This window comes from Hypanus sabinus, chromosome 4, assembly GCF_030144855.1.
Source record: "Hypanus sabinus isolate sHypSab1 chromosome 4, sHypSab1.hap1, whole genome shotgun sequence".
NCBI classification, from domain to species: domain Eukaryota; kingdom Metazoa; phylum Chordata; class Chondrichthyes; order Myliobatiformes; family Dasyatidae; genus Hypanus; species Hypanus sabinus.
In genome coordinates this window covers 95,984,190-95,999,045 of record NC_082709.1, presented here as the reverse complement: position 1 = coordinate 95,999,045, position 14,856 = coordinate 95,984,190, and the positions used below count along the sequence as shown (strand labels likewise).

General features: G+C 37.1%; 1 protein-coding gene across 5 annotated transcripts in view; it reads right to left on the bottom strand.

The window, feature by feature from the left end:
- Positions 1-294: 294 nt before the first annotated feature.
- esd (esterase D/formylglutathione hydrolase) overlaps positions 295-14,856 on the bottom strand; it is a 65,933-nt gene continuing 51,371 nt past the window's right edge. For all 5 annotated transcript variants that reach the window (XM_059967686.1, XM_059967687.1, XM_059967691.1 and 2 more), the window contains 3 exons: positions 13,133-13,231; positions 1,025-1,192; positions 295-607 (listed from right to left, as the gene is read on the bottom strand). In XM_059967686.1, coding sequence (XP_059823669.1) covers positions 527-607; positions 1,025-1,192; positions 13,133-13,231 — 348 coding nt within the window. In that variant the 3' untranslated portion in view covers positions 295-526. The remainder of the gene's footprint in view (positions 608-1,024; positions 1,193-13,132; positions 13,232-14,856) is intronic.

Below are 14,856 nucleotides of genomic sequence, written 5' to 3'. Positions count from 1 at the left end.
ACAGTGTTTGTGCAAGTGAGTGGGGGTGTGGGTGAGGCTGGGGTGTATGTATGTATGCAAGCCCCGTGAACAAACCAAACAAGAACATTGTTAACCATGTATAAATCCACTGGTCTCCTGAACTGGGAGTGAAGTACTATCAAATGGAGCACAGTCTGCGCAGTTCCAATTCAAATTCAATCAGAAGGTAATCAAAATGCATAAACCAGAGGTGTAGATGGCTGCCTCCAAATCATTTCAATGGTGGTTTGATGGCAGTGCTCTGTTGTATACAAATACCTCAGCACAGCTTGCTGTTTCAATTGACTTTACTCCAGAGAGTGTCTGTTCCTTTACACATGACAATGACACTGATCAATTTCAAAAGCAAATCAATGACAGTGATTTCCCACTAGGGGGAGTGGCAAGTGGCATAATACAGCCAGCCACTACATGGAGGAAGTGCAAATGTTATCAAACTGAATCAACTGAACTATCGTCTTCTGTGATGGAAAGGTAGAACTTAGATGTCCATTCATTTTGGTGTCTAAGCATTGAGATACTTCGCATGGTGCTTGATGTGGTCTCTGATAAATGATGCGATGAAGTAGTAACTGTGATCATATCCCTGCAGAAAGAAAGAAATGGGGAACTGTTAAATCCAGAGGGATTATTTTGATATGGGATTATCTCAATATTATGTTAAACACAACTAATTAAATATTTAAAGCTACAACTGCAGGTTGTAAATACCTATGACTCTGGAAAAATGTTGTTTTAAAATGTCAGCGTCCTTTAGTAACACTTCAGTTTTTAATGCTGAAGGTACTACAGTTATATAACATAACCTATCCCACTTTCTCAAACTGTTGTATCTTTGCTTTTTATATCCCAACTTTGAGTTTTTTTAAATCACTGGATGCCACCAGAAGTTTAAAAACAATATCAAAAAGAATACAGAGCAACTGATGTATGTTCGGGCAGTGAAAAGACCGAGCTCCTGCTACACAAAGCTAGCATGTTTAATGAACCCTGTAACACTTGCCTCCTGAAGCCGAAAAACAACAGGGATCTTCTTTTCAGTGCACACCTTGATGAAATTATCAGGGAGCAACTGCCCTGCAGCCAAGAATTGATCGTCCTTTCCTTGGTCAATGAGAATGTCCAGGAGAGGTCCCGAGTAGGATTTTACCAAGCAGGTGGCATCATACATCTGTGAGGATGAAGAAACACACTTCAACACTAACAAATATCCTTTCATCGGATGGCTTACAAACAGAACCGCGCTTATTGCAGAGGGTTATAGACACAGCCTACTCCACTCTCCCCTCCATGGGCTCCAAGTATTCTTCCCGCTGTGTCAAAAAACACACAATGCAATCAAAGACGCCTGCAACCATGATCATTTTCTCTTCTTCCTCCTCCCACAAGGAGGAAGATAGGATCAAGGCATCTTCTATCCCATAGTTATAAGACTCTTGAACCGATTAAAGATGGACTCTTACCTCACAGTCTACTTTGTCATGAACCTTGCATCTTATTGTCTGAATTGTCTGACAGCAGTGCACTTTCTCTGTAATTGTTTTGCCCATGTATTACCTCAATCTTCTGCTGTGATCAAATAATCTGAACCTGCAGGGAACCAATAACCTTGCAGGCAGGTTTGCTAGTGCTGTTTGGGAGGGTTTGAATTAATTTGGCGGGGGATAGGAACCAGACTAATAGGACTGAGGATGGGTTAGTTGGTTAACAAACAGACAGTGTGTAGTGAGACTGCTAGCAAGAAGAGGCTGATGATAGGGCAAAGTTGCTGTCAACAGGATGAGCTGTAACATAAGATCGAAAAGGGTGATGAATACCGAACTGAAGTTGTTATATTTGAATGTATACAGTACACAGAATAAAGCCGAAGAACTTGTAGCACAGTTATGGATTAGCATGAATGATGTTGTGGGCATCACTGAATCATGGCTGAAAGACGATTATAGCTGGGAAGTTAACATCCATGGATGCACACAGGCAATTAGGCAGAGGGGGTGGAGTGGCTCTGTTGGGGAAAAAATATGAAATCAAAGCATTAGAAAGAGGTAACATAGGGTCAGAAAGAGTAGAATCATTGTGGGTAGAGCTACGAAACTGCAAGGGTAAGAGAGCCCTGATGGGAATTAATTACAGGCCTCTCAACAGTAGGCAGGATGTATGCATTACAGAAGGAGAAAGAAAAACCACGTGAAAAAGGCAATGGGGGGGGGGATTTCAATATTCAGATAGATTGGGAAAATCAGGTTGGTGTTGGATCACAAGAGGGGGAATTTCTAGAATGCCTATGAGATGGCTTTTTAAAGCAGCTCATGGTTGAGCCTACTAGGGGTTTGGATGCCGTGGAATGAACTGGAATTGGTTAGAGAGCTTAAGGTAAAGGAACCCTGAGGGAACAGTTATCATAATATGATAGAATTTATCCTGCAATTTGAGAAGGAAATTTAAAGTCAGATGTATCCGTATTACAGTGGAGTAAAGGGAATTAAGAGCTGGCCAAAACTGATTGGAAGGAAACACTATAACAAGGATGATGGCAGAGCAACAATGGCTGGGGATTCTAGGAGTAATTTGGAAGGTACAGGATAGATACATCCCAAAGAAGGAGGATTCAAAAGGCAGGATGACTCACAAGACAAGTCAAAGCCAACAGAAAAGTGAAAGAGAAGGCATATAATAGAGCAAAAATTAGTGGGAAATTAGAGGATTGAGAAGCTTTTAAAACCAACAGAAGGTAACTAAAAGAAGATAAAGATGGATTACAAAGGTAAGTTAGCCAATATTGAAGAGGTTACCAGAAGTTTCTTCAGATATATGAAGTGTAAGAGAGAGGCGAGAGTGGATATCAGACTGTTGGAAAATAATGCTGGAGAGGTAGTAATGGGGGACAAGGAAACAGTGGACAAACTGAATAAATATTTTGCATCAGTCTTCTCTGTGGAAGATACTAGTGGTACGCTGGATGCTCAAGAGTGTCGGGGGGACAGAAGTGAGTGAAGTTGCCATTACTAGGAAAAAGGTGCTTGGGAAACTGAAACCTCTGAAGGTAGGTAAGTCACTAAGGCCAGATAGTCTACACCCCAGGGTTCTGAAAGAGATGGCTAAAGAGACCATGGAGGCATTAGCAGTGATCTTTCAAGAATGAATGGATTTTGGCATGGTTCCGTACGACTTGAAAATTGCAAATGTCACTCCACTCTTCAAGAAGGGAGAGAAATGGTGAAAAAAAATTACTATATAAACCAGTTAGTCTGGCCTCAGTGGCTGAGAAGAGTGGATTGTTAAGAATATGGTTTTGGAGTACTTGGAGACACATGACAAAATAGGTTTCCTTAATGGAAACATTTGCCTGAGAAATCGTATGCAAATCATTGAAGAAGTAGGATAGACAAAGGAGAATCAGTGGATGTCGTGCACTTGGATTTTCAGAAGGCTTTTGATAAGGTGCCACAGATGAGCCTATTTAACAAGTATTACTGGAAAGATACTAGCATGGAGACAGCATTGACTGATTGGCAGGAGGCAAAGAGTAGGAATAAAGGAAGCCTTTTCTGGTTGGCTGCCAGTGGTGTTCCATAGGGGGTCTGTGTTGGGAACACTTCTTTTTACAGTACACGTCAATGGTTTGGATGACAGAATTGATGGCTTTGTGGCCAAGTTTGCGAACAATACAAGGATAGGTGGAGGGGTAGGTAGTGCTGATAGGCTACAGAAGGACAAACAGATTAGCAGAATGAACAAAGAAGTGGTAGATGTTGGGAAGTGTTTGGTCATGCACTTTGTCAGAGAAATAAATGGGTAGGCTATTCTCTAAATGAAGAGAAATTCAAAAATCTGAGGTGCAAAGGAACTTGAGAGTTCTGTGCAGGATTCCCTAACGGTTAATTTGTATGTTGAGTTGTTAGTGAGGAAGGTAAACGCAATGTTTGCATTCATTTTGAAAGGACTAGAATTTAAAAGCAAGGAAGCGTTATAAGGCACTGGTGAGGTCTCACTTGGAGATTTTGTGAGCAGTTTTGGGAGCGGTGGGAGTTCTTGATAATGATAGAGGGGGTTGTAGTGGGCGGAGGGAAGAGAATCAGAATCAAGGGGGGCACCTGAGAGATAACAGGCTTAGCTTAATAAACAATTACTTATTTGATCTTCAGTGCCTCACAACTCTATATTACATTGACTGTTCTATTTATTATAAATTACTATGATTGCACATGTCACATTTAGACGGAGACGTAACAAAGATTTTTACTCCTCATGTATGTGAAGGATATAAGAAATAAAGTCAATTCAGCTCAACAATGATCACATAATCACCTCAGCTCTTGCTAATCCACCATTCCCTTAGACTCCTCTAAGTGCATTATAGTTGTTGAAAAGCAATGTGACACTTCCATAATTGGCATAGCAAGAGAAATCTGGACTGAGCAATCATGTTATTTCCGTGCCCAGCCTGCTCATTATTGCCATTCACTACTGTAGTACAGTGTTAGCAATTACAATTCCCATACTCTAATCAGGCAGTGATGCAGTTCCTGTGAATTAGCTTTTGACATTCAATGGGGTAAAGGTCAGAATCTGCCCTTTTGAATGGTCTTGACCACATTTCTTTAGACCATGGTCTAACAAAGATATTGATGCTCCACTTTATGTATCTTCTGGCAGATGAGTCAGGTTTGGCTGAGCTATAATGACGCCATAACCCCTTTACTGATCACAGATTGGAATGAAACAATAGGTGATTGACTGTGGTCATTAACGGCAGGAGAAAACAAAAAAGTGTATCACGTGGAGCGAAATAAGGATGTTTACCAACAGCAGCCAATGTGTCTATTGTGAGAAAATGTTTTTACAAACAAGGCAATTAAACCAGCCAGGTTCCTTGAACACTTGAAGATAATACACTCTGATAAAGCAAATAACATCTTGTCTTACTTTCAATCACTTTGTGAAAACTTTCTGAAATTGAAAACACTTCAAAACATGCCTGCTAGTACTTCATGACATATAGTGATGATTTACATTCTTCATACAACACTTGTGCTTTATAAAAATGTACACAACGTTAGCTCATTGCTCAGACTGGAAAGTACCATATATTTGGGGAAGAGCTGATTCTGCCAGCAGTAATGTAAGTTCTGTTTTGTATATGCCAGCAGACAAATAATTAAAGTAATTCCACTCAGTGACGACTGTTCAGACAAATGGATGGAATGTTTGAGAATATGGAAGACACGCTGTACAACATATTATACTTAGTATTTGCTCTGCAGTTGGATGAGTCAACTTTGCCGGGCAACAAATCTTTGCTTCCTGGGTATGTTTCAGATTGTTGAGCCATTTTTTTTAAAGAGAAGTACATACCATTCATCAACATTCTTGCTTGTGCACAGGACGTCACCGTGTGATTATTACTTCCGTGAAAAAGCTATATCTTACATATTAACCATTCAATGTGTAATTCAGACAGCACCTTATTATATAAAGTCTAAGTGACTGACTGCACAAATCTTTAAACACAACAGTAAATCACAGCATCACAACAGTAAAGAAGACAGTTGGCTCACAAAAGAAACTGCCTCAGATGTTTTTATGTGCTTTTTGAAACTCTGGTAAAATTATTTTAGGACTCAAGTGCTTCATTCAGTAATCAACTCGGCTGAATCTAGGCTGACATCACTTATTTGTCAGAATTATTTGCAAAGTTTAATGATATCAATCTTCAATTGTAAGGAAATTATGTGAATCTTATTAAAGACAAGTAACACACACAAAATGCTAGGGGAACTCAGCAGGACAGGCAGCATCAATGGAAAAAAAGTACAGCCAAAGAGTCTCAGCCTGAAATGTCAACTATACATTTTTCTATAGATGTTGTCTGGCCTGCTGAGTTCCTCCAGCATTTTGCATGTATTGTTTGGATTTCTAGCATCTGCAGATTCTCTCTCTAGGTTGTGCATATCAAAAACAAATCAGCAACCTCTACACTTATGTCCAAGTTTATCCTATTTAAGTGCAACATTGGCCATTGCAACCTTTTCTAATTTCCTAACCTCTCTGAGTTGGAAGAGGAAGAATACCAGATGATGATCTTCAGGTATACTGTGTGCACTGCATAAAGACATATCAGAGAGATTTCAGGATCTTCTCATGATCCAAATTCCAAATTCCATTCACGAATACTCGTAATGAGGAATTAACAGGAGGGATGGAGGAAGAACTGATCCCACTACAAAATGACTTAGAGCTGAAGTTGAAGTTCACAAATCATCAAAACTATTGGTTGCAGAAAGGAATTTCCGAATGCTATCATAAACTGTAGAAAAAGGTTAAAATGTTCTTCACTGCCTTTCCTACATCATAATTAGTGGCGTGGTTTTAGTCAGTCCCCAACTTCCTTCAAACAAAACAAAGAGTGCAAATTATGGAACATTGGGAATGGAGACCCCTTTTAAGTGACATTCAGCCTGATGTTGAAAAACTGATATCACATCAATCCTATCCATCTCATTGAAAGGTGAAAAAGCAATGAAGTGAGTACTTGGAAAACTAATGTATGCTCCAAAATTGTTTATGATAATTCTTTTTACTATAATTAAATGATTTTAAATATTTTTTGCAATTATTTGTCACTTCCTTGAATGTGTAGTTCCTATTTTCTTTCGCTGTGCATCTTAAATCAAAATTCTTTATCGTTTTCATGTAATGGCTGGAAAGGGAGAGGGGTGTGCTGGGGGTGTAGTCAGGGAATCAAGAGGACAATGACCCAAAAAAAGATTTGGGTATCATTGGTTCAGAAGGTTACAGCCAAATGGAACTCGCTTAGATGGGTACCTTGGTTGGCATGGGCCATTTGGGCCAAAAAAACCTGTCTCCTTGCTGTATGATTCTATGATTCAGCAGTTTTGTTGAGCTTTAAAGTGAAATGCAGCCTATGGCTCTGAGTTGGACAAGTCCCATAAACTTAGTACATCCCACAGTTCAGAAGGGACCAAGACTCTCTCACATAGACTACTGCAAGAAATTGGACACTCCTGTTTGAATCAAAGAGCTATTAATCATAGGAAGTAGGACCCTAGGTGTTCTAAGAGGCAGGAAAATGATTCATGGTAAGAGATCAAAGATACAACTGAGCATAAAAGTGAATGTCAGACTTACAAATTAGGCTTAGATGCTCATGGAGTGAGTACTATATTAGATTCGCTCCATAACCTTTACTTTTTTTAACCTTTGATCACCCTTATCCAACTTATTTTTACCTACACTGAAAGTTTTTTGCTATTTTTTTGAACTTATTGTTAAGTTTATTGTGAATTTTCGAAGATATGCAAACAGAAATGTCTCTTAGATCTAAAGGACGAGAACCTGGGCGCAATCCGAACGGTAATGGAAAGAAGCAAGCTCATCTGCAACGCACTGAATTAACTTATGAACTGTTTATGGAGGTTTTGGATAAAAAATTTGATGAACTACAACAAATTTTTAAACAAGATATAAAGGCTTTTCAAGATTATATGGTTAAGACAGATTCAGTAATTAACCAGCAGCAAGTTCTTATCGCATCTCTGCAAGAAGACGCTCGGAAATGAGATTTGACTATTGAAAAACTGCAACAGGATTTAATTTCGACCACTAAACTGGTGGAAACACTTAAAGCCAAGAGTGTCGATTTTGAGAATCGGTCCAGAAGACAGAACCTACGTATACTTGGTCTCCCAGACAGCATAGAAAAAGATGACCCTTCAAAATATTTTGCTCAACTATTAAAAGAAGCGTTTCAGTCGGTTTTCCCAAATAATCCTCTGTTATTGGATCGCGCACATAGAATTTGGCGTCGATCACCGAGTGCTACCGCTAAACCTTCGGTTGTAATTGTCCGGTTTCATTATGTACATGACAAAGAACAACTTATTCGTGCGGCTCGGCGGGCAGGAATGATTAAATTTCAAGATCATTACTTCTGTTTGGTCGAAGATTTTAGTCCTGAAGTTATGAAAAAAAGGCTTCTTTTTAAACCGCTGATGGCTGAATGTTATGAGAAAAAGTTGAAACCTGCGCTCTTATACCCTGCGAAGCTTAGAATCTCTCCGCCAGATGCTCCACGCCAGGTTTTTCTTTCTACATCCGAAGCGAGAAGTTATCTGGAGAAGAACTTCCCTACTGCTACAGACACCAGTCTCTAATAAATGAACGATTCTGATCGTGTAAGATGGTTCTCGATTTCTTAAACCAGATTTAACCTCTGGTTATTGGTGTAGGTTTATCCTATACTTTATATTTAAGTTAAGGTATGTTTTTGTCATATTAATCGCTTTGTTTTATACACTTTAACCATTATACTACATTCTTGACTATTATTCTTGTTCCTTCGAAGGTGAATTTTTTTTTATTAAGATGGTTTTTTGAAAAATATTTTTGGTTTTGTTTAAGATGGCGTTATTTTTTTTCTCTCTTGTCTTCTTCCTACAATGCATTGCTTATCATAGCTTAAATATTTTTTGTTTTGTCTGGGCTATAACCCGATTTATAAGCTTTTAGTGACTATATTCTTTTTTTTTTACAACTAACTATATTTAGAAGTATGGTTTTTAGTATAGTCGGGGTGGTTTTTTTTATATATGTATCCTTTATATATGGAGTGATCTTCCGCTGACATGGGGGTTGAATTAATCTCATTTTTTCCCTTTTCTCGCCATATTTTGGCGTTTTCTTATCTTTTTCTTGTTGGGGTGGGGCTTAGTTTGTTTTCTAATTTCACTTTTCCTTCACCAGTTTGTTTTAGTTTTTTCATTTGGGCTGTTTTTGAACTTCAAATATGTCTGCGTTGTCGTCACTTCCGGGTCCACTCTTTATTTTTGTTCCTCTTCCGGGTGCATGAGTTTATAATTTGGTTAACCCTTTCTATACCAAAGGGTTGATTTTAGAATTATGGCTCAGAGCATTAATTTTGTGTCTTGGAATACTAATGGTTTAAATCATCCGATTAAACGAAAAAAGATTTTCAAAGTATTCCAAAGACTTAATGCTCATAGCATTTTTGTACAAGAAACTCATGTGAGGAAGGACAAATTTTGCTTTTTTAGGTCTTGGCGGGGTCAACAGTATCATTCAAATTCGAATGCCAAAGTAAGAGGAGTTTCAATTTTTATTGACTCCTCTATTGCATTTGTTCAACACGATATCTTTTTGGATCCGAATGGTAGATTTTTGTTAATTATGGGTTTACTTTGTAATAAAAAGGTTGCTTTGGTTAATGTTTATGCTCCAAATGTGGATTGTCCTGATTTTTTAAAGTCCTTATTTACTTCCTTACCCAATCTAAATGAATATAAATTAATAATGGGTGGTGACTTTAATTGTTGTTTAAATCCTTTGATGGATAAATCTTTATCTATTCAGACTTTACCCAATAAGTCGGCCACTTGTATTAACTCCTTTTTGACTGATAATGGAGTTTTTGATGTTTGGAGATTTCGGCATCCTAACGACAAACAGTTTTCTTTTTTCTCACATGTTTATCATTCTTATTCGAGAATTGATTATTTTTTTATTGACTCTTGTTTTATTCCATCGGTGATTGGTTGTAATTATGATATTATAGCTAGCTCCATTAAAACTTTCCATTAAATTTAAGGATACAGCTTCTAATGTTAGACAATAGCGATTTGACTCTACCTTACTGCAAGATCCGGACTTTAATAAATTTATGAAGGAACAGATCGATTTCTTCTTTTCAACTAATTCCACGGATGATATCTCTTGCGGAACACTTTGGGACACTTTTAAAGCGTATATATGTGGACAGATTATCTCTTACTCTGTTGGTTTGAGAAAATGCATTAAGAAGGAAACTCTTTTATTGGTCGATAAAATTAAAGAGATTGATAAGAAATATTCGATCACTCCTAGTAAGGAGCTTTACAAACAAAGGGTTGAACTTCAAATGGAACATAGTTTATTACTTACATCTCCGATTGAAAATCAATTAATGAAAACCAGATCTGATTTTTATATACATAGTGATAAATAAGTAAACTGTTAGCTAGTCAGTTGAAGAATGCTTTGGTTAAATGTCAAATCACTAAGATTTGTCAGCAGAATGGGGATTTGACAGTTAACCATGATGAGATAAATAAGTCATTTCAAGACTTTTATACCTCCCTGTATCAATCTGAATTCCCTCAGGATCGTAATACCATGTGTGATTTTCTTGGGGAATTAAATTTCCCAAGATTATCATCCGATGATCTTTTAATATTAGATACTCCTATTACAGACGCAGAAATTAAAGGGGTTATTTCCTCAATGAATTCTGGGAAAGCACCAGGTCCAGATGGGTATACAGTAGAATTTTTTAATGTTTTTCCGCTACTCTTTCTCCTTGGTTATGTAGGGTTTTTGAGGAAGCAATTAGATTGGGGAATTTGCCACAATCTTTTTATAGAGCTTCCATTTCTTTAATATTGAAGAAAGATAAAGACCCTACTGACTGTGCATCCTATAGACCAATATCTTTATTGAATGTAGACTGATTTTTTTGAAGTTACTGGCATCCAGGTTAGAGAAGGTATTACCCAAAATTATTTCAGAAGATCAAACCAGTTTTATTAAAAATCGCTATTCTTTTTTCAACATTAGATTACTGAATATTGTTTATACTCCCTCACATTGCACTTCAGAATGCGTGATTTCATTAGATGTGGAGAAAGCATTTGATACAGTTGAATGGCCTTACTTATTTAATGTGTTGGAGAAGTTTAATTTTAGTCCGACATTCATTTCTTGGATTAAACTGATTTATCACACTCCAGTAGCCTCAGTGTTTACTAATAATCAAAGATCGCCCTTTTTTCGCTTATTTCGGGGCACTAGACAAGGATGTCCTCTTAGCCCATTACTATTTAACATTGCTTTAGAAGCTTTGGCAATTGCCATCAGAGAATCACAGGATATTTTGGGTATTAATCGTGGGACAGATATTCATAAGTTATCCTTGTATGCAGATGATTTATTATTATTCATTTCTAACCCTGAGAAATCTATTCCAGCAGTTCTATCATTGTTGGCTCAATTTAGTGAGTTTTCTGGGTATAAGTTAAATCTTAATAAGAGTGAATTGTTTCCTTTGAATAGACAGGTCCCAATTTATGGAAATTTACCTTTTAAATTAGTTAATGACTCTTTTATTTATTTAGGGATCAAAATCACAAAAAACCATAAAGATTTATTTAGGTTTAATTTTCTACCCTCAATTGATCAGATTAAAGGCTTGTTTACTAAGTGGTCACCATTATCTCTATCTCTAATAGGCAGGATTAATGCTATTAAGATGATTATTTTACCTAAGTTTTTATATATTTTTCAAGTGGTACCAATTTTTATTCCGAAATCTTTTTTTACTAATGTTGATTCAAAAATTTCCTCATATATATGGCAGAATAAAAATCCCAGGTTAGGTAAAATATATTTACAGAAGACAAAGAAGGAAGGTGGGTTAGCATTACCTAATTTCAGATTTTATTATTGGGCAGTTAATATTAGATATTTGTTATGTTGGTTGAAAGACTGGGGTGGATCTTTTGGCCCTCATTGGGTGAGTTTAGAAATTAAATTGGTACCAGGTTATGCTCTGGGTTCTATTTTAGGGACTTCTCTCCCTTTTGCTCTTTCTAAATTCCCGAAACGAATTGACAACCCGATAGTTAAACATACTTTACATATATGGTTTCAATTTCGGAAATTTTTCGGGTTGACTCAATTCGTTTTAAATAGTCCTATTGTATCTAATTGCTTTTTCCACCCTTCCATTATAGATCAAGCTTATTTGGCTTGGAAAACTACGGGATTACTAAGATTTTCTGATTTATTTTTGGACAATTGTTTTATATCTTTTGAGCAATTATCTAATAAATATAATTTGCCTAGATTTCATTTTTTTAGATATTTACAGATTAGGCATTTTTTAAGTACTGTACTTCCTACGTTTCCAAATTTTGTGCCTTCAGATATTTTGGAGAGTTTGTTTGAATTAAACCCTTTGCAAAAAGGGCTTATATCAAAACTTTATAATATAATTATGAAGATATATTCAGAGCCCCTTTATAAGACCAAAAGTGAGTGGGAAAGAGAGCTTAATCTTATTATTCCTATTGAGAATTGGGATAGAATTCTTCAATTAGTTAATACATCTTCAATATGTGCCAAACATTCATTAATACAATTTAAGGTCGTACATAGGGCCTATATGTCCAAGGATAAATTAGCTCATTTTTACTCTTATATAAATCCTATTTGTGATAGATGTCAATTTGAAATCGTGTCTTTAACTCATATGTTTTGGTCATGTCCGCTTTTGAAAAAATATTGGAAAGATATATTTGATATTATCTCTGCGGTTTTGGATATTGATTTACAACCTCATCCTATTACCGCAATTTTTGGTTTACCAATGATGGACTCACTGCATTTATCTTCTTCATTTGCATTTGATTGCATTTCTAACTCTGATGGCTAGAAGATCTATATTGTTGAATTGGAAGGAAATTAATCCTCCCAATGTATTTAATTGGTTCTCTCAAACTATGTTATGTTTAAATTTAGAAAAAATTAGAAGTGGTGTATTTGATACTTCTATTAAATTCAATATTTTCATATGATGTAACATGACCCTGTTCCAAGTTCATTTGACTTTCCAGCTTTTAGCTTATGTATGTTGAGAGGATCGGAGCTGACGACATTGATGATTATGTATTCTTGTGAGATATTATAAACAGCCCTTTTTTTTCCTCTTCTATTTTTTTTCTTTCTTTTTTTGTCTCTTTTTTCTTCTTTATTAGTTATTAGATTAGTAGGGTAGTTAATCTTGCATTATATATATTTTTTCTTTTTTCTGTTTTTTTTATATCATATATTACGAAATATCTAGACTTACCATGTTCATCCATATACTTTATGGTTCATGTTTTGGTAAACTCATTTATACTGTAACCATTGTTTATGTAATTTTTCATCTGTAATGGGAATTTGTATGTTTGTAATTTCTTTATTAATGTATCATTTGTATTTTGTTCATATTATTAATAATAATAAAAAGATTGAGAAAGAAAGAAATTAGGCTTACCTCCCATTTGCTTTTATCAGATCCTAGGTATCCAATAAATGCTTTCTGGCCCCAAGGGCATTGCACAGGATTGCAGATCGGAGACAGTGCTGACACAGACTGCCCATGAGTCATCAGGAACCAAGAGCAGAAATACAAGTTAATACCCATCTTCTCTTTTCAGTGCTGCTGTACTTTACAACATGGCTGCACAGTTTGCACTTTGCAATGTCACACATTACCGCAAAACCCAACTTGATAATTTACAAATTTCACTAACATTTAACAAAATATAAAAACCTGGAAATAAATGGAGCCAAGTTAAGATGGCACTAAATGGCAACTCCTTTGCTTGCATCTTTGGAAACAGCTCTATTTCTGTCTTTAACATCTTTATTTTTACCTTTCAGGGTTCTTTTGAAGACCCTGATCTGGAGTTACACACTGACATCTGTTCTTTGTGGGAATGGGACCCGCTCTCGGGGTTTCATAACTGGCTATTGTTCAGCACGCCAAGGGCTCAGCCTAAGAGTCTGGCATGGATTTGGAAGCTTAGCATCTCAGGGCTCTGGAGACAGGCGAATTGAAGATCAATGTCATAGCAGGATACCCATGTGTTGTCCGGGGAGTCAGAAAATCTACTGCCATGGGACCGAAGACCCGGGATCTTTGCGATCTTCAGGCACAGAGCTCGAAAAAAGTAAGTAACGAACTTATAACATCGTAAACCAGCGAGTTGTTTGTTACGTCTTCCCACTTGCTGGGAAAATGGAGACACTTTTTTCTCCCTTATTAGGGAGCCAGAGAACCCGCAGAATGTTGAATGCCGGGTGAAACGCAAAGTCTTTGGGGTAGCTGCAAGTCTGTATCTTTGCTATTGCTTTGCTTATGCTTGAGTGCTCGGTGGTGGTGCCGATGCATTTTTTTTGCTGGTGGGAGGTGGGGATTGTTGTTCACTGCCGCTTACTGCAAGGGAGTGGAGCTGGGGGACCCTGGGGTTCTTACATTTAACTGTCGTTCATTCTTTGGGGCATTTATCTGTTTTCGTGGGATGTTGGCGAAGAAAAGCATTTCAGGATGTATATTGCAGGTATTTCTCTGGCATTAAATTGGCCCTTTGAACTACAGTTATAAAACTAAGGCAGCATGTAGAAATTTGGTATTTTTTGGAGGTTTTAAATGTTTCTAATATTAACGCTTGCCAGAATAGTTTGCATTTGTAGTACCAAATGTCTTAAGTTTTTACCTTTAATATAGATTGTTACTAATGTCGTACTATTTTCATTCTGGATTCTGTCAGCTATCAGCATTTAAGACACCTTCGGCAAGTAGTCCACCACCATCACCCTCTTGCAGCAACAACCAGGTTCAAGTGACCTTACTGCTCTGTGGTAGGATGAGGAGAGGTGTCGAGGTACTGTGCTGCATACAAAGTCTCGACAAGGATGAGTGCAGCCACTTGGTGTTGAGATGCAGGGCTCAGGACCATATCTCGAGTGTGACTACACCTGCTTCATGCATTAAGAGGCTGTCCTCACATCATTTCTTGTTGAATGTGTAACTCTATGTACATTAGTGAAAACTGTTGCTTACAATAGCAACAAGATCATTTCCTGAAAAGAGTGTCTCAGTATTTGCATGGCAAACGACATCCAATATAAATGTGTAAATCAATGACAAGTGTAGATCAGCGTGAGGTGTTGCAGTTTGGGAAATCAAATTTAACAGTTAATGGCAGAACTTTT